This window comes from Lissotriton vulgaris, chromosome 8, assembly GCF_964263255.1.
Source record: "Lissotriton vulgaris chromosome 8, aLisVul1.2, whole genome shotgun sequence".
NCBI lineage: Eukaryota > Metazoa > Chordata > Amphibia > Caudata > Salamandridae > Lissotriton > Lissotriton vulgaris.
Window position 1 is genome coordinate 546,470,217 of NC_141696.1, and position 20,482 is coordinate 546,490,698.

The 20,482-nt window shown below is 45.7% G+C and overlaps 1 protein-coding gene across 1 annotated transcript in view; it reads right to left on the reverse strand.

Annotated features, from left to right (window-relative positions):
- BIVM (basic, immunoglobulin-like variable motif containing) overlaps nucleotides 1–20,482 on the reverse strand; it is a 219,415-nt gene that overhangs the window by 94,867 nt on the left and 104,066 nt on the right. Inside the window, exon 5 of the mRNA XM_086933329.1 lies at nucleotides 5,594–5,698. Within this exon, the coding sequence (XP_086789455.1) occupies nucleotides 5,594–5,698 (105 nt within the window). The remainder of the gene's footprint in view (nucleotides 1–5,593; nucleotides 5,699–20,482) is intronic.

The following is a 20,482-nucleotide window of genomic DNA, read 5'->3' on the forward strand; positions in this document are numbered from 1 at the left end:
TCAACTAGGCTAGCTTGACTCCAGTGGCATGGAGAGCACTGGATCCATGTCTGGGCATACCAATTCCACCCGGGTGACAAATGCAAAAATATAATTGATGAACAGAATTCAGAACAATGTCATACATTCCCCCCAGTACAGCTATCTGGGGGTAAATCCATCCTTTTTTGCTCCCCATGCCATTCCAGTTTGAACCCAGCCATATGCAAATCAGTCTTGAGCCTGCTCCCTATGGGAACAGTCCAGCCCGAACTGCCAGGCCAGGTCCTCCCAGGACTGGAAACAAGCATCCTAGGACCGGTTTTTGTGTTTCACCCCTCATCAGCCAGGCTAGCTTGACTCCAGTGGCATGGAGAGCATGGGCCCAAGTCTGGGCATACCCGTCCCACTCAGGGTGACAAATGCAAAGTACATCTGATGGACAGAATGCAGAACAATGTCATACATTTACTTCAATACAGATTAGGGCCTAAATTCATCGTATTTTTGCTCCCCATGCCATTCCAGTTTGAACCCAGCCATATGCAAATATGCCTTGGCCCTGCTCCCTATGGAGCGATCCATCTATCATTTGTTTGCATAGCACTTTTCACCCAAAGTAGGATGGGTAGCTCAGAGGTGGGTTCCCTGCTCACTGTGCCACTGGATTCAAGCTAGCCTGGCTGATGAGGGGTAATACCCCAAAACCAATCCTAGGATGATTGTGTCTGGTCCAGGGAGGACCGTCCTTAGCAGTTCGGGCTGGACTGTTCCCATAGGGAACAGGGTCAAGGCTGGGTCTAAACTGGGGCGGCTTCATGAGCAAAAGAACAATGGAGTTAACCCAGACCTCTTGACTGGGGATGAATGCATGATTTATTCAGCATTCCGTCCATCATTTGTTTGCGTAGCAATTTTAAAAAGTTGCATTTCTAAAATAGAAATACAAAATTCACCTACACTAGTAAGCGTGTTTTTTTACTACCATTCTAAACATACTAAACTTGCCATATTACAACAAGGTTTGGTGCCAGTGTGTTTTTCACTGGTTGTTGCTAATCCAGTAGTTTCTTCAAGTTAAGTAATCTTTGATAGGCGAACATGGGTGGATCATAGAATATGTCCCTGGAATCTGGTTCTAATTGTAGCACTGCCCGGTTTTGTAATACATTTTTTTTTATCTTAGCACTTTCAGTGGAGTATCTAGATACAAATACCATTCTTTTAATATTTTATTGGTTTCAACAAGTCACTTATTTCTCTGTTCAGATCTATCACAGCTCTATGTATATGTATGTAAATTTCTCGCATGTGTTGCTTGCTGTAGCAAGATCTTTCGATTTAGAAGGGGTGCATTTAATGTAATATATTTGTGAGTACGCCAAATGTTGTTTTAAGCTGGGTAGGTGAAAAATGTGCAAATGTAAAAAACTATTCCCGTCAGTCGGTTTTGTAAAGATGTTAGTCTGCATGCTGCCATTTTCCAAAGTACTTTTCACATCTAAATATGAACATGAATTACGGCTAATTTTATGAGTGAAACATTCATTTGTCTACGTTGTTCAGTTACAGAATGGCTGATTCCAAAGCTTTTTCAGTGCCTTTCCATATAACGAAGAGGCATCTATTTATCTTAGATACATCATACGGTCTGTTTTCAATGAGGGTGTTGCAATATTTTCTTTCTCAAACATTCCCATGTAGAGATTAGCATGGCAAAGAGCTGTATAAATCCTCACCAGATGTTCCAGTCAACTATAGGTGATACTTGTCATCCCATTTGAAATAGCTTTGGTATAGAGAGAACCGTATCTGCTCTAAAATAAAATCTTAAATTCACCCGTATAGATGCTGGTACGGATATGCGCTCTACTGCTTCTTAGCCCACTTTATGGGGTAAAGTAGTGTAAAGTGACTTCACATCAGTGGTGCATAGTTTGTGTTAGACAAGTTAGATAGGGTGCCTTCTCATTCGGCATGGGAAGAGCTTGTAATAGAAATAACAGCTTGGAAAGTACAGTTTAATTCCTCCAACTGTGACACCTATGAAAAGTATAGATGTTTGAACTTCCACCTTTGGGTACCCCTGTCAATTTCTAGCCACAAGTCCACTCATGATGCCTGCCTACAGGCTATGAAAAAACAGAGTCTGGTCCTGGGACGAGGGGGCAGCTGGACCGAATTTATACGTGCAAAAAAGAGGATTGCTTGCCCTCCCAATAATTTAATCTCTCAAAGTTTTGAGAATACAAACAAAAATGAATCATCTGTTTGTATGGGTAATTTTATTTGAACCCTTTTAAACTTATTTCAATAATTTTTATATCTTTTTCATAGGTGAGAAGAACACTTTACAAAAAACATTTACACATATTTACAACTACTATACAATTGACATATATACAAATAAACGAACATTTATACACAAACTTCTTTTACAAAAGAATATAGTGATTATGTATCCACAAATAATTACTCTTTGCGAAATTTCAAACCACTATTGTACCCACAAGGTGAAAAAATGGCAACAAGAATTACATTTTATCTTATTGTTTGGCAATTAACTCAAAGATAATGAATAATCAGTTCAAGAGCTAATAATTTATGGTGCCTGTTTGCCGTTTGCCGACGCGTTTCGAATCTGTCAAAAATCACAGATTCTCCTCAGGGCTCTTTCATTGTAGATGATCTATACAAATAGAAATATAAAGGAAGTTCGTTTCAATAACTGGAAACATAACACCTTCAAGGCCCCCTATGTTTGCTGAAAGTCGCTCAACTAGTTACCTTCATAAATGGGCGGGGTTTCGCGGTCCAATTATTCACGAGGGGCTGTAAGCCACAGTATTTCAATGTAACAGATGACCTGTTGTGTAAAGAAATTAACATGCTTACTAGACCACCTGGGGCAGCACAGTAAGACTGGCTCCAGGACAGAAAGACTCAAATTTCCTACCTCTATCCGTAACGACGGTAAGGCTATGTCTAGATTCACTCTGTGGTCAGTATACACGTGGTACAATTCCGGTGATATCTGTAAGGCACAATGATTGTGCTCAGTATTAAATTGATTTTACAACATATACGCATTGGTTTTTGGCGAGGGAGTGAAGAGAAACATACCTATTGTTGTTAAAGGTGGGGCGGAGATCTTCGGTCGCAATGCCGTTTTCTCCTTGTCTTTCACAATGGGAAGCTTTAGTCAATCGCAGGGACCAAAATTAAGCTCCTCCGCGTTGTTCGCAAAAGCGTGTTTCAGTCGCGCTAGATTAGAGAAAAGGAATTCCTTAGTTTCTGGCGAAAGAAGTTACGGTTTTCATAGCATTATTTAGGACCTCGCTAACACTCACCTCGCTCTTGCGTGGTCAGACCAGGAAATGCGAACACATTGGCAGCCATGTGGCCATGTGGGGCTCCTACATCACAGTGAACATTACACTCGGCATTATGGGTGTTGTAGTCATTCGGGAATAGATCGCGCTGTGAGTTTAAAGACGCAAAATTCCGACAGTGAATTCAACCCGGTTTATGTACTATTAAATTTGAGTATCAGATAGGCCTCCTTTCTCAATAGAATTTGTTCAGTGTTGATGCCTGATTTAGACTGGTTTATGCTGAATAACACAGTCCTTTTAAAATCATTTTCTCCATGTTGTTTGTCAGAGAAGTGTTGGACCAAGGGCGCAGTTAGAACTTTATTCTTGATACGTGACCTATGTTGTGTCATACGTGTATTCACTTGTTGATTGGTCTTGCCTATATAGATTTTAGAGCAAGGGCAAATGATGGCATAAACGACATTTTTCGTTTTGCAATTAGTAAAACCTGTATGTGACCAAGTTGTGTTGGCATGTTGAAAGGTTTTACGACGATTGAGGGTATGACACAACATAGGTCACGTATCAAGAATAAAGTTCTAACTGCGCCCTTGGTCCAACACTTCTCTGACAAACAACATGGAGAAAATGATTTTAAATGGACTGTGTTATTCAGCATAAACCAGTCTAAATCAGGCATCAACACTGAACAAATTCTATTGAGAAAGGAGGCCTATCTGATACTCAAATTTAATAGTACTCAAACCGGGCTGAATTCACTGTCGGAAATTTCACGTCTTTAAACTCACAGCGCAATCTATTCCCGAATGACTACAACACCCATAATGCCGAGTGTAATGTTCACTGTGATGTAGGAGCCCCACATGGCCACATGGCTGCCAATGTGTTCGCATTATCTGGTCTGACCACGCAAGAGCGAGGTGAGTGTTAGCGAGGTCCTAAATAATGCTATGAAAACCGTAACTTCTTTCGCCAGAAACTAAGGAATTCCTTTTCTCTAATCTAGCGCGACTGAAACACGCTTTTGCGAACAACGCGGAGGAGCTTAATTTTGGTCCCCGCGATTGACAAAAGCTTCCCATTGTGAAAGACAAGGAGAAAACGGCATTGCGACCGACGATCTCCGCCCCACCTTTAACAACAATAGGTATGTTTCTCTTCACTCCCTCGCCAAAAACCAATGCGTATATGTTGTAAAATCAATTTAATACTGAGCACAATCATTGTGCCTTACAGATATCACCGGAATTGTACCATGTGTATACTGACCACAGAGTGAATCTAGACATAGCCTCACCGTCGTTACGGATAGAGGTAGGAAATTTGAGTCTTTCTGTCCTGGAGCCAGTCTTACTGTGCTGCCCCAGGTGGTCTAGTAAGCATGTTAATTTCTTTACACAACAGGTCATCTGTTACATTGAAATACTGTGGCTTACAGCCCCTCGTGAATAATTGGACCGCGAAACCCCGCCCATTTATGAAGGTAACTAGTTGAGCGACTTTCAGCAACCATAGGGGGCCTTGAAGTTGTTATGTTTCCAGTTATTGAAACGAACTTCCTTTATATTTCTATTTGTATAGATCATCTACAATGAAAGAGCCCTGAGGAGAATCTGTGATTTTTGACAGATTCGAAATGCGTCGGCAAACGGCAAACAGGCACCATAAATTATTAGCTCTTGAACTGATTATTCATTATCTTTGAGTTAATTGCCAAACAATAAGAAAAAATGTAATTCTTGTTGCCATTTTTTCACCTTGTGGGTACAATAGTGGTTTGAAATTTAGCAAAGAGTAATTATTTGTGGATACATAATCACTATATTCTTTTGTAAAAGAAGTTTGTGTATAAATGTTCGTTTATTTGTATATATGTCAATTGTATAGTAGTTGTAAATATGTGCAAATGTTTTTTGTAAAGTGTTCTTCTCACCTATGAAAAAGATATAAAAATTATTGAAATAAGTTTAAAAGGGTTCAAATAAAATTACCCATACAAACAGATGATTCATTTTTGTTTGTATTCTCAAAACTTTGAGAGATTAAATTATTGGGAGGGCAAGCAATCCTCTTTTTTGCATGCCTACAGGCTATGGCTCATATCAATAAACATGCTGTAGGCCCCCATTAAATTCTCACTGAGCCAAGACAAACCTTTGAAACAAGCACATCTGATTTATATATTGAAATGCAAGACAAAATAATTAATTTACAAATAGTATGTACATTAGAATCACACTGGGGCTTGCGTGAGAGCTCCAGAAAATCAAAAATACCTCATCAGGGTTGTGTTTCCAGTAAATGGGCCGAACCTGATATCTTCAAATGGAGGCTGGAACCCCAAAATATGCAAGGCTTCCTCTTGAGAGATAGGTGGAAGGCTGCACAGAAAGCAACGATTTAACAAAATAGTACACGTCATTAGGACTGAAAGTATAATTTAAAATAATGATCATCATGCCAAGATACATTCATTACTTGCAGCACACCATATATGAACCATGCCATGCTGTGAAAGCTGACTTTAAGTTGACCATTATGGATAAACAAGTAAAGTTTTTTTATTACTGAAATCAATAGTAAAATGCATAACGTAACAATATATTCTTACAACAACAAAAAAAACCAATAGACATTGCTATGTTTAAAAATATAACTAGGAACACCCAGACCATAGGGTATCAGACATACAAATACTCAAATTACATGTTTGTGCCTAGGGCATAAGGTCTATAAATGCTCAAATTACATGTTTGTAGTTACTAGCTGAGGATCCTAGCGCTCGTAAAAACCTTTAAGAGTCACACCCTTTAAATATAATGAACTGATTTTTTTATTCTGAAATAAAGAAGCAGGCAAATGGGAGCAAATGTGTGGTAAGCAAAACGTTTTGCTATTCCATATGGCAGAGTGGCAAGGCAGCAAGCATCACTTCTGTGTGATTACACTACAGAGGGGTACTGGCTCGTAAGAAAAATTTAACATAATCTTAAAAAGCTGGCTTCTTTGAATGTCTGATATGACAGCCATTTGAAAGAAAGTAGTTCAGCGAGATCCTATTCAAAGTGACAAAGAACTATTCATAACTATGCCCCTGCATATAATATAAACCTGATCATGAACATGACCAGTTTGATTAGATATGTGATACATATATGAGAAAGTTTCTCATTGGGTGAACTTCAACACAAGGTTTAAAGACCAGGAGCCATTTTCATTGGGAAAGGTTATCCTCGCCAGAAAAGATACACTAAGCAATGAGAAAGAAGATTGGGGGTTCTTCCATTTTGCAATTCATACAAAGTAGAGAGAAAAGGGACACAATGCGGCAGAGGCTAATCCCAACCCTGTAGAAGCATGTATCGTTGAAACAGGATGCTATAAGGATGGGCCATCAACGTTCTGAGATGCAAGGTGGGGGTCTCATCTATGGCTGCAAAATGAACTGGGTGCTTACACTCCCCTAGCCATGACATGAGCGTTATGGTGTGTCTGCTGCTAGGACAGCATACTATGGAGAACGCACCAGGCAGGGTGGCTCAAAGAAGCCCATAAGGTTCAGAGTCAAGGGGTTTTATGCTGCACTGGAGTGATGGGACAGTCAAAGGTGCTCCTACTCAGATAAGGAAAAGGACCAGAAAATCCAATCAGGGTACCAGTTACACACAACACAGGTGAGGGGAATCATCGTACACTGAAGTCAACTGAAGTTCTCAAAAACAAAATCTCAGAAGGATTATTATGGACAAGTGACATAAATGACAATTTGAAGAACTTCAGGAGTTTGAGAAACATAATATTTGATATGCGTCCCCTTGGACACCCTGACTGAAAGTATGAGGTTACTGAAATTATCAGGCAGCAGCTGGATTGCAGTGGTACGGAATCCCTTATTTCACTGGATTTGAGTGCAGCATTTGACGCGGTCTCACATTCAATTCTGATTGATCGCCTTGAAGCCTCAGGTGTTGCAGGTGTGGTCTTGGAGTGGCTAATCTCTTTTTTAAGGGAGCATTCATTTCAAGTCTTTTCACACACCGTGAAATCTAATCCAGTAGCCTTAACTTCTGGAGTGCCCCAACGTTCAATTTTGAGCTCTTGGCTCTTCACTCTTTATGTTCGTCCTTTGGTGGATATTGCGGAGAAGTAAGGAATTAAATTTTTTTCTGACGCAGGTGATACTCAGATCATCTCTCTCTCTCTCTCTGCAGCGCAGCATCAGGACACCTCCCTGCTCCAGCTTGGACTGAATAAGGTTTCTCAGTGGATTTCCAGCAACACCTTTAAGCTGAACTTCTCGAAAACGGAGTTTCTCATTTTGGGAAATAATCCGTAACTCTGGAGAATCACCCATTGGTCTGACTCCCTGAAACCCCTACCTGTTCCAGTCCCTAAAGTCAAAAATGTGGGCTTTACCATCGATAACAAGCTTTCCCTAAATGCACAGTTGTCTGGGGTCACAGCGAACTGTTTTGCTGTCCTTAAATGGCAAATAAAAAATCCTCTGGTTAATTCCTCCAGATGCTCAAACAACAGTAATACAGGCGCTGGTAATATCCAGACTTCATTATGGCAACGTTTTGTACTTGGGTGCTGATAACTCTTCTGTCCATTGCCTACTGCTTATACAAAACGCAGCGGCTGGTCTTCTTTTTCAGCTGTCTCGCCAGGCCTCAACCTCATCTTTGCTCCATCAGCTCAGGGTGAAGAAACGTGTTGAGTTTATCTATCTATCTATCTATCTATCTATCTCCCTCACTCTATTTGTCTATCGATCTATCGCCCTCACTCTATCTTGCTATTGCCCTCACTCTATCTATCTATCTATTGCCCTCACTATCTATCTATCTATCGCCTTCACTCTATCTATCTATCTATCTATCTATCTATCACCTTCACTCTATCCATCGCCCTCACTCTATCCATCGCCCTCACTCTATCCATCGCCCTCACTCTATCCATCGCCCTCACTCTATCCATCGCCCTCACTCTATCTATCTATCTGCCTCACTCTATCAATCTATCTATCTATCTATCTTTTGCCCTCACTCTATCTATCATCCTCACTCTATTCTTGCTATCGCCCTCACTCTATCTATCTATCTATTGCCCTCACTATCTATTGCCCTCACTCTATCTATCTATCATTCTATCTATCTATCTATCTAGATACTGATCGCCATCACTCTATCTATCTGTCTAGCTATCTATCGCCCTCACTCTGTCTATCGCCCTCCCTCTATCTATCTATCGCCCTCACTCTATCTATCTATCTATCTATCGCCCTCACTCTATCTATCTATCGCCCTCACTCTATCTATCGCATCACCACAGCATTACTCAGCACCACCACAGCATCACTAAGGGGCACAACAACATAACTATGCGCTACCACAGGATCATTGAATGCCACAGCATCACTAGTCGCCACCACAACATCACTCAGCGCCACCACAGCATCAATCTGTGCAACCATTCAACAACAACTGGGTCAAATATGTTCTCTCAATGTTTCAAGCTTTATTACAAATGTCACAAAAAGAGGCTAGTATTTCACTTCTGTTCTTGGATTTTCGTCACAATAAAATACACTGAACATATTCTTCACAAAAGTTATTTACAAAAGTTTAAGCTATAGCCATTATAAATTACAATAACTTTTATTTAAGTATTAATTATTAAAAACATTAAAAGCCATTGTTATTTGTAATATCAATACATCTAAGTCACGTGAATACAACACATATTGCATTACAAATGCTATAGGTGTCACAAGTTATAACTATTGGCACTGTAAATGACAAAGCTATTATTTGTGCTATTTTCAAAACCAACACATAAATAAAAAATGTGTCATTTACAATACCAATAGCTCAAACTTTCCTAATGCGAGACCTTATGCATTGCAAATGCTTGTTTAATAAGCTACTTGAAAATGAACTTGTTTTATATTTTAAAATTGTGAATTGACAATGTTTTTTATCTTTTGTATACTTTGATGGTTTTGTACAAACAAACTGAATAAAGTTATTTGAATGACTGACTGACTGAGTGGAGTGGATGTATGTGGTATGTGGAATGTGGAATTATGTGGGTTGGATTGGAATTGCTAGTTGTGGAATGTGTAAAGCATTTGTACAACACAATAACAGTAACACAATGGATGCACCACAAAAGAGACTCCACACAAGGGATATCATATTACATTATAATCACATCAAGGTCAAAATGACATAAATCGCATAAGTAGTGGAATAAAATGGAAAAGGTTCATCTGTTGCAAGCGACATGAAACATATGTATATTTTTGGAAAGATACTAATATCAATTCAATAACTTTTATTCGATTGCCACTTGTGTAATCATAAAAAGTACATAATTATTAAAAACAAAACAAAATCAATTCACCATTAACACAATAAAAAGATTAAAAAATACATAGGAGAACTCATGATTTAAGGAAAACTCATGATTTAAAAGGTTCTATTCAGTTTGTAATTTTTGGCGTATTTTGATGGTGGCTTTTAGAAAAGTCGCTATCGATTTTGCTACATGTGGCGAATCCAGACACTGCAGAAAAAAGAATGCAGAATAACACTGTCTATGACCACTAGATCGAAGGAGTGGGAGAATCCAAGATTTACGTGGTGTTTTGTAATATTTGCAGAAAAAGATAATGTGAATCGTTGTTTGTGAAGATATTCCATCGCACGGACAGTTCGTGAGCATGCGGGACCAATTGTGAATTTCAGGAAATGAGACTAAACGAAAAAAGGTATTGAAGCGAAATCTTGTTAATAAGTGTTTCTCCTGATTTGATAAAAAATAGGACAGGTACGGTTGAATACCTTTGACAGGTTGTATTGCACAAATTTGGCTGTTCGATAATTTTATAATCTCTGTCTGGTTTCGCAGCTCTCTCAGGTGAGCCAAGCACATCATCTTTAGCTGTTTTCTGGATATATCTTCAATACTGGGTGGATCATCAAAATAGGACATGTATCCGAGGTCATTAAAAAAGTTCAGTACATAGACCACCCATGGGATCTTATGCCAGTTAGTTAAAGTTAAACAGTCCGTGATCAAAGATCGTGTTAAGTGGCACTCAGGTTCGGACCATATACGTTGCCACAGTAAGATTGGTTGTGAACGAATGGTGTCTATGATATAATCCATGCCGAGCTCACTGTGGGAAGCGAAGATCGGAGCGCTCTGTGGGAGGGCCAGCACATATTTGATGAAGCTGTTCTCTGTTACCTGTAGGTGATCTATATGGCCGTGCCCCCAGACGCCTGCTCCGTAGGTTGCCACACTGTGGCATTTAGCACAGTAGACTTTCAGGAGTTCGGGTGCCGCAGGTTTTCCCAATTTTCTCGAAAAAGAAGTCAAGGCCGATGTTGCACGTCGGAAGAGGAGGTTTCTGGTGGCCGTGGCTTGACGCCAGTTCAGCGCGTCATCCACAAGGATTCCCAAATATGGATAGACAGAGGTTTTTTCCAACTTTGTATTATCCACCAGTATTGGTTTAGGGTTTTTGACCCTGGGGCCGATGTGCATGGTAAAAGACTTTTTTATGTTAATTTTCAGGCCAAGTGAGTCCATAAAGTTGCTATATTTATTGATTTGTTTTTGAAGTTGATTTAGTGTGCGGGCCAGGATGACTGAGTCATCTGCGTAAAGCAGTGTCTGTATTGGGCGGTGGTTTATCTGGGGTAAATCCTGGCTCCCTTCCAGCATTGCCTGCTCTAGGCCGTTGGTGTAAAGATTAAACAGGAAGGGAGCCAGTACGCAGCCCTGCCTTACTCCTTTAGTTATTGGGAAGGAGCGAGACAGCTCACCATTTGTGCTGAATCTGACTCGCCCTGAAGCATTGGAATAAAGTTCACGGAGGAAGACTATTAAAGGAGGGTCCACTCCGAGGTCACAGAGTATTTTCCAGAGTTTTTCATGCTGGACGCAGTCAAATGCCGCACTGAGGTCGACATAGACGAGGAAGATGTTACCTCCTTTGGCGCCAACGTATTTCCCAGTCAAGAGGACAAGGTTCAGGGCCTGCTCCACAGTCCCAAGCCCCTTCTGGAAACCGTATTGCAGGTCGGCCATGATGTTATTTTCCTGGGCCCAAGATTGTAAACGGTCCAGGAGCACTCGGCCTGCAATTTTGCCCATGGAGTCCAGAAGGGAGATTGGCCTGTAGCAGGCTGGGTCATTACGGTCGCATTTTTTAAAGATGGGAAGCAGGATTGACGTTGACCATGATTGAAAAAGCCCAGCCGATGTTACTGCTGCCAGGACCTGGGTAATTATCGGTGACCATAACTCTATATTGTGGAGGAAGATGTCCATTGGCACTCCGTCAGGGCCCGGAGCCTTGCCTGATTTCGATGCCTTGATTGCTTTAATGACTTCACTATGATGGAAATGGATATTTATTGGATAGATGTTATTTTTTATAGCATGGACCTCACTTTGTTCTATTCCTGTAGCTGCAGCCATTTGCGAGGATGGGCCAAAAATTTTAGAGAAGTGCATAACCCAGTCATCCTCCGTGACTGCTACGTCTAGATGCTGACCTTGTGCATTATCGACCAACTAATATCACTTTAAAGTGCAGGCAACCTCTATATACTTTCCAAAGTACATAAATATTGCTTTAAAGGTAAGTAACACTAAAGTGTTTTCCAAGGTATGCAAGTCTGAAGCAGAATATTAGCTCCAGTCACAAAACATGGGGCAAAGGAGTGCCTGTGCTCCTATTAGGTCTGGTACAGTACTTACTGTATACTGCTGAGGTGGCAAGTCCCTTTTTCTGGGGAAAATGCAGGTAAAAGCGCATGCCAGCTTCATAGAGGAGTCACAGTAAGCTCAGGCCATGATCCCTGTCTGGGATTAACCACTGGACTTCCTCTGCACGGAAGCAGGGAACAGCAGAGGGCCGGGAATTCCTGGTCAGGTTTTCTGATTTGCACAAAAGAAATGATTACGGCCTAGTGTGGGTGAGAGAGGCCACCCTTGGTCCCTCCTGGCCGCTCAGTTCTCCAACAAGTCACCCGCTGGGGGTGTGGTGTGGTTTGGTTTTACTGCTTCCTTCAGCCCCGATAATTTTAAGTGCCTTTTGGGGGCGGTCCCACACGGACCTCCTTTGAGTGGTGCGACAAGAGCGTTGGTGGGCCTCGGAACCAGGGTCCACCTCGTCCAAAAACCAGGTGTATCCTTGGGGGTGTGGTGGATCAGCACTGACATCTGCACAGGGTCGGACTGGGAACTGAAAACAACCCTGGCAAATTTAGCCAGACCAGCCCCCGTCCGGCGCTTAGCAAGCAAGCGCAGCGAGACCAACCACTACTAGGGTGGTGAATCAGCGTGGCACACTGATACATTAATTGAAGAATGTGGCAAAATCTATTTATTACCTCTGTCCAACATAACCATGAAATCATTATATTGAACGGTAAACATAGTCTCGCCATAGCACTCTGTATTTAAGTATGCGTTTTTATATAGCGTGTACTTTACCCAAAGGTGTCAGAGCATTTTACAACAAAACCCGTTAAATTTCATAAGGATTTCAGAGTACCTGAGTATGTGTTTTGTATATTGGATTACAGTATTTTATCGAAAATTTAAAAATATCTCATGTCTAATTGAAGATAAATGATTGCAGTAAATATTTGTGCACCTTTGTGTATTTTTTGGCTGCTTAACTTTAGACTCCGCCCACTTCTTCCTCAGAGTCCTTATTCTAATGCCAGAATGCGTCTTAGCACAATGCAGGCGAGGGGGGGAGGTCCTAGGATTGAAATGGCATGAACTCACTCAATCAATCAATCAATCATGACATTTGTATAGCGCGCTACTCACCCGGAAGGGTCTCAAGTCGCTGGGGGGGATGTTCCATTTATTGCTCGAAGAGCCAGGTCTTGAGTTGCTTTCTGAAGGAGAGGTGGTCCTGGGTTCGCCGGAGGTGGATGGGGAGGGAGTTCCATGTCTTGGCTGCCAGGTAGGAGAAGGATCTTCCTCCGGCATTGGCTCTGCGGATGCGTGGAACGGCGGCGAGGGCGAGGCTGACCGACCATAGCTGGCGGGTGGGCGTGTAGAAGGTTAGGCAGTTGTTGAGGTACTTGGGGCCCAGGTCGTGAAGAGCCTTGTGTGCGTGGGTGAGGAGTCTGAACGTGATCCTCTTGCTGACGGGAAGCCAGTGCAAGTTTCTCAGGTGGCTGTGTCGGGGGATGTCCAGGACGAGTCGTGCGGAGGCGTTCTGGATGCGTTGGAGTCTTTTCTGAAGCTTGGCTGTGGTTCCGGCGTAGAGGGTGTTTCCGTAGTCCAGTCGGTTGGTGACGAGTGCCTGAGTGACCGTCTTCCTGGTTTCTGTGGGATCCATCTGAAGATCTTTCGGAGCATGAGCAGGGTGTTGAAGCACGATGATGATACAGCGTTGACTTGTCTGGTCATCGAGAGGGAGGAGTCCAGGATGAAGCCCAGGTTGCGTGCGTGGTCCGTTGGCTTGGGAGTGGTGCCCAGGGCAGGGGGCCACCAGGAGTCGTCCCAGGCGGAGGGCGATGACCCCAGGATAAGGACTTCCGTCTTGTTTGAGTTCAGTTACAGGCGGCTGTTCACTCGGCGACGTCTTTCATCCCTTCGTGTAGGCTGGTTCTGGTGGTGGCTGGGTCGTTGATGAGGGAGAGGATCAGCTGGGTGTCGTCGGCGTAGAAGATGATATTGAGGTTGTGTTGGCGTGCGATGGCTGCGAGGGGGCTCATGTAGACGTTGAAGAGGGTGGGGCTGAGCGATGATCCCTGTGGTACGCCGCAGATAACTTCGGTGGCCTCGGATCTGAACGGGGGAGGCGGACTCTCTGGGTTCTTCCGGTGAGGAAAGAGATGATCCACTCCAGTGCCTTCTCTTGGATTCCGATGTTGCTGAGGCGCTGCACTAGGGTGCGGTGGCAGACCGTGTCCAACGCTGCGGAGAGGTCCAGGAGGATGAGGGCCGCTGTTTCCCCGTTGTCGAGCAGGGATCTGATGTCGTCAGTGGCTGCGATGAGGGCGGTCTCGGTGCTGTGGTTGGCTCAGAAGCCGGATTGTGAGTGGTCGAGGGATCCGTTCGTCTCGAGGAAGGCGGCAAGCTGTCTGTTGACGGTCTTCTCGATGACTTTTGCAGGAAAAGGGAGGAGCGAGATGGGGCGGAAGTTCTTGAGGTCGGTGGGGTCCGCTGTTGGTTTCTTCAGGAGGGCGCTGAGCTCGGCGTGCTTCCAGCTTTCTGGGAAGGTGACGGTGTTGAAGGAGGCGTTGATGATGTCCCGGAGTTGGGGTGCAATGATGGAGTTGGCCTTGTTGAAGACCTGGGGGGGCAAGGGTCGGTTGGGGATCCGGAGTGGATGGTGTTCATCGTGCGGGTGGTGTCTTCGGTGCTGATCGGGGTCCAGGCGCAGAGGGTGGTGATGGGGGGCGTAGGTTCGGTGGTTGTGTGCGTGGTTGGTGCGCCAAAGCTGTTGTGTATTCCGGTGATCTTGCGGTGGAAGAACGAGGCGAGTGAGTCGCAGAGGTCTTGCGAGGGAGTGATGTCGTTGTTTCCGGCGCTGGGGTTGGAGAGCTCTTTGACGATGCTGAAGAGTTCCTTGCTGTTGTGGGCGTTGTTGTCCAGTCGTTCTTTGAATATTGTCTTCTTGGTGGTGCGGATCAGCTGGTGGTGTTTGCGGGTGGCGTGCTTAAGGGCAGTCATGTTGTCTGTGGTCTGGTCGTTGCGCCAGGCTTTCTTCTTGGAGTTCTTAAGTTCGTTGGTTAACCAGGAGGCTTTCTTGCTGCCTTGTCTGCTGGGAGGGGTCTTCAGTGGTGCGAGGTCGTCTGCGCAGGTGGTGATCCACTGTGTGAGGTTGCTGGCTGCTTCGTCGGGGTTCGTTGTGTTGGCGGGAGGGTTCTGGCTGAGGGAGGTGGTGAGCTGGTCGGCGGTGATCTTGTTCCAGTTCCTGCGAGGAACCTGTTGCGGGTGGTGGTGGATCGTGGTTCTCTTGAAGCTGAAATGGACGCAGCTGTGGTCAGTCCAGTGAAGTCCGGTGGAGTGGCTGAAGGAGATGTACTTGCTGGAGGAGAAGACTGGGTCAAGCGTGTGGCCGGCGTAGTGAGTGGGGGTGTTCACCAGTTGCTTGAGACCAAGGTTGGCGAGGTTGTCCAGCAGGGTGGTGGTATTGCTGTCCTTGTTGTTCTCCAGGTGGAAGTTGAGGTCCCCTAGGAGGATGTAGTCAGCGGAGGGGAGGGCGTGCGGGCTGATGAAATCTGTGATGTCTTCGCTGAATTGTGTGCGTGGTCCCGGGGGTCTGTAGATGAGGGTGCCTCTGACTGTGGTCTTGGGGTCGGTGTGTATCTGGAAGTGGAGGTGTTCGGCGGCGGTGAAGGTGTCGTCGGATCTGGTCTTGATGCGGATGGTGTTCTTGTGTACGATGGCGATGCCTCCTCCAGTCTGGTTGACGCGGTCCCTCCGGGTGATCTTGTATCCGTCCGGGATGGCGATGGCGATGTCAGGCGCTGAAGAGGCTTCATCCAGGTTTCCGTGAGGAAGGCGACGTCTGGTGTTGTAGTGTCGAGCAGGTTCCAGAGTTCGATGGCGTGTCTGTGGACGGAGCAGGTGTTGAGCAGGATGCACTTGAGGTGGTTGCTGCTGGTGCTCGGCTTGGCGGGTGCGGTGCAGCTCCGAAGGCAGGAGAATTTGCAGGCTTGGCAGGTGAAGGGTCCGTGGGTGCGTTTCGGGGTGGCTCGGTAGCAGGCGGGGTTTCGGCCGGCGTTGAGTGCGTGGGGGGTGGCGGCGTCGTAGGTCCGTCGTGTGGACTGGCGTCGACGGGGACCAGGGGTCCTGGCCCTGGGCGCGGTCAGGCATTTGACGGGCACAGACATGCTTGCCTTTTGCGCGCCTTCGGCGCACAATCGGCGCGCCCGCTGCGCACGTCCGCTGCGTCTACGCGTGGCGACCTCCATAAATGTCGAAGTGGGCAGCTGGGAGCGGGGTGGCCAATGGGCGGTCGAGGGAGGGGTACAGAAAGAAAGGGGGCGGGCCGCAGGGGAGCAGCGGCAGGGAGCGGGGAGGGGAAGATATGGCGGGAAGCAGACACGGGGAACAAGGACTATGCAAAATTAAACAATAATACAAAACAGAAGGTACTGGCACAACAATACTGGGCACGACACGGGGAACAAGGACTATGCAAAATTAAACAATAATACAGAAGAGAAGGTACTGGCACAATAATACTGGGCACGACGAGAAACAAACAGAACCTGGCACTCGGCTGGCGATAGTGCTGGGGACACAGACGATCAACGCTGATCAGAAGCGAGGCAGCAGCTGAGGGCAGGAGTCTTGGGCACCCACAAGGGGGGTGGGGGAGCCGCGCGGTGTGTGGAGCGACCGGCCCTGCGAGCAGGGTCAGGGGTCACAGCTCACCACCGCGAGGCGACCTCCATAAATGTCCCGAACACCCGAACGTCTAATTACCCCCACGCCCAAAAAGGCCGGTAATACATTTGCTGTGCACACAGATGTGCAGTTGTGCACACAGTTTATATTCCACTGCAGCTACAGTTGTGAAGCAGGGGCTGAGACAACAGCAGTTTTGGCACAGGGCGGAAGCTCTCAAGAGCGCAATGTGTTGACGCATGTCCGCCATCTTCAGACGTGGTGCCTGCCATTGGCAGATAGCATTGAAGTCAACGTTTGGCTGCTTCTGATCATGAAATGCGGTCTTCGCTTCGTAAATAGTGGCGGTGTCAAAGGAAATATGGGATTTAAGCCAGGAATAGGAATAGATGTGACATTTGCTGCGTACTGCAGTCAGAGCGCAGCGGCTGTATTACGTCTACACCCTGGCATCGGGAGCAGCTGGTACTCTGGTAGGACAGACTCAGCATCACAACGCAGTGATGCTACCACGGCCTCAGATTCAGAGCAGGTCTGTAGAAACAGTGAACAGGCAATAAACCGGCAGCCATGCAGACTGTGGTGACAGAAAGTTTGTGCAAAGGATGCAGTAGGCGAGGCAGTGGAATGGATAGGGAATGAGGCAGGCTCAGAGCTCAGGCCCGTGAGCTATATACAGGCAAGGAAAGCACAGTGTTGCCTGCAGGCTCATGCAGATCTGTACAGGCCGTGCATAGGCGTGGTAGGCCTGATGATACAGACAGACTTACAGTAGAGCCAGAATGGAAACAGTAAGTCAAGGCAGGTGAAGAGTTGATATCAGCATGGAAGCAGAGGGCAATTCTGAAGTGACAGGCAGGGAGTGTTATTACTCTTTTGCAGGCAAGGACCATCTTCAGATAGTAAGTGAACGACAGAGGCACTATGCTTTTACATAAGGCAGGCACACAGTAGGTCAGGCTAAGGCAAGCAGTCAATGAGGAGTAGCACTGTTGCATTTCGAGAGTCCGGGATCAGGGATTAAACGCAAGGTGCACAAAGCTGGCAAGAATAGGCAAGGTGCAGGCAATGCAGGTGGAGTGAATTTACATGCGCAGGCAGCTAGACGGTGCAGGCAGTTAGAGTGCAGCTGTAGTGGTGCTGCATACAGTATAGATAAACAGTGTACAGGGAGAGCAAGCAAACTGCTGCTGCCTGCGGAGGCATAGATGCTCAGAATAGGCAGGGTCCAGGTGGGGCACACTAGTGTTCGGATGCATGCAGAAAGGCATAGTGCACCCATATATATATGAAGGAGCACAGTGCTCGCATAGTGTTGCATATGCATGGGGCACAGTGAAGCTCTGGATAGACAAGGAACAGGCAGTTCAGGCACTTTGATGTCATATGTTGGCATGCATGGGTCCATGAGGCTGCACAATAATCTGTCATTGATATTCTAGCAAAATACATTTGACTGTCAAGGTCACTTAAATAATCTTCATGCAAAGAAGCACACATAATGTCTAAGTAAACTGGGTGGTAGAGAAGAGACCTTTGTTTGCAACAATGTATGGGATTATAAGAATAATATACTGCTGACTGGTGCTTACTCTGTGGTGATAGTTCCTGCATGTAAAAATTAGGCAAAGTTGCTTTATAAAAAGTATTTTTTTTAAATAGGCTGGGAGGATGTGGTGCAGGTAAACGGTCGCTACCTGCAGGGAGGCACATGGCATGTCGGGATAGGCTGGTCACAGGCAGAGCATGTGAAGTGGTGGTGTGAGCAGGAACTGTGCGAGAATCTTCACCTCCTCAGGCAAAATTTGTTTTGACTCTGGAGCACTCCCCATGCAAAGAAAAAGAACATTTTACTGTCTCTTGATGTTATTTGATGCCCATCCCAGGGCAAAATAGGCCTCACTCATACAGAACAGATGCATTGCCTTTCCAAGTACTAAGGCACATAGGGAGCAGCTCATGTTCGGCCACACTGAGGCAGTGTAGGAATACTATAAACCTACCTTCTGAAAGCAGATTCTCACCCCCAGGAGGGAGTTTCTGGGATCAAAACAGGGAGAACTGTGTGTTGCCATTGATGCAGATATTCTAGGAGGAAAAAGTTAACAAAAGGAAGAAAGCCAGCATTTTTAACAGCAGGCAGTAGTGACAAGCGTCATGGCCGTTGCGCTGCGTGCACCAAATCAAACATTTTAATCATGATGATTGTCACGGTCTCTGACGGTGAAAATCATCATGATTAACAATTTTGATTTATTGCCTGCAGCTGCCCCGCGATGGTGCCAGGAGCAACTCAAGCCACCTGACCTCTCTCCGCCCTGCTCACAAAAATGTGCTGCGGAGATTAGAACCGGGCCGGGCCTATACCTTTTGCTTTGTTTTAATCCCAGACCCGGCCCGCCCGCCCAGTACCCACTGCCCCATGATGATTCGATTTCGACACGCCCTGCCCAGGTGGAATATAAATACCTCTCGCGTTTCAAGCTCTCTCGTACTTTTTGGCAAACTTACCGGCAGCAGCAGAGGGGGTCACGAAAGGAGGAGAGCCACGCTCCCCCACAAGCCAGCGGGGCAGAGAGACGCCCTTTCGACACGCCCTGCCCAGGTGGAAGATAAATACCTCTCGTGTTTCCCGCTCTGCGAGAAACGCTCGTACTTTTTGGCAAAATTACTGGCAGCAGCAGAGGGGGTCACAAAAGGAGGAGAACCACGCTCCCCACAAGCCAGCGGGGCAGAGAGACGCCCTTTCGACACGCCCTGCCCTGTATTTAATCAGACGCATAATCCCGCACCGCGGGACGGGCGTGGAACAAGCTGGTAGAAGCCCGGGCCAAGGGCGGACCCGTTTGAGCCCGTTCAAGCGCGGTTGAGGACGGGACGGGCCGCCCTCTAACATCCGTTTGACAAGGTTGGTGTTCTACTGTTGGTGGTTTCCCAGTCTAGTAGCCTGTGTAAGCTGATTTTCGAAGGAACTTTTCGCTACTGTAGGCTGGCATAGATAGGCTACTTATGGTCAGTGGACAGTGGAAGGGCAGCAATGGGCGTAAGGGGCGTTAAACCAACTAACGCTGGCTCATTTATGGGTATGCTAGATCAATTTATTGTATGTGCATCCTCAGCCCTAGCACATCGGCGGTAGATCCCGTGTTCCATCTGGGATACCTTAGCTTCCAGGTCCCTGTATTAAAACAGGATAGGGGCCGGCCAGTGGCGGGCTTGGTGATCTGGATCCGGCAGGCACTATCATGTAAGGTATCGCTAATAGATACATCTAGTAATGATATCCCTGCAATTAAAGTCACCTCCGCCTTGGGCCCTTGTTTGGACATTATTAATGTGTACGCTAGAGGGCTCCCGGGAGGGCGTAGATCGGGAAGTTATAACAACTGTTGAGTACCTGCTGGATGTAATGCCCAGAAATAACTGGCCGATCGTTGCGGGGGATTTTAACACCACGTTCGAGCCACTAGGGCCCGAGAACCAATGTCTTACAGAAGAAGAAGAAGACGCAAAGTCGAGTATACCCACCCTTGAGATCCCCACCATCAAAAAATGGACAGAGATGGCCTTCCAAATGAAGGGGCTGTGTATAGGGTACCAGTTGAGGGCTGCCAATGGCCGTACTTTGTCTAACAGGATGGGGCAAACACATATAATAACGGCCTTAGGGCTAGCTGTATTGATTATGTGCTGTCAGCGTAAATTTGTGGCAGTTTCTTAAGGACATGACTGTATTTGCTTGGGTTGAAAGTGATCAC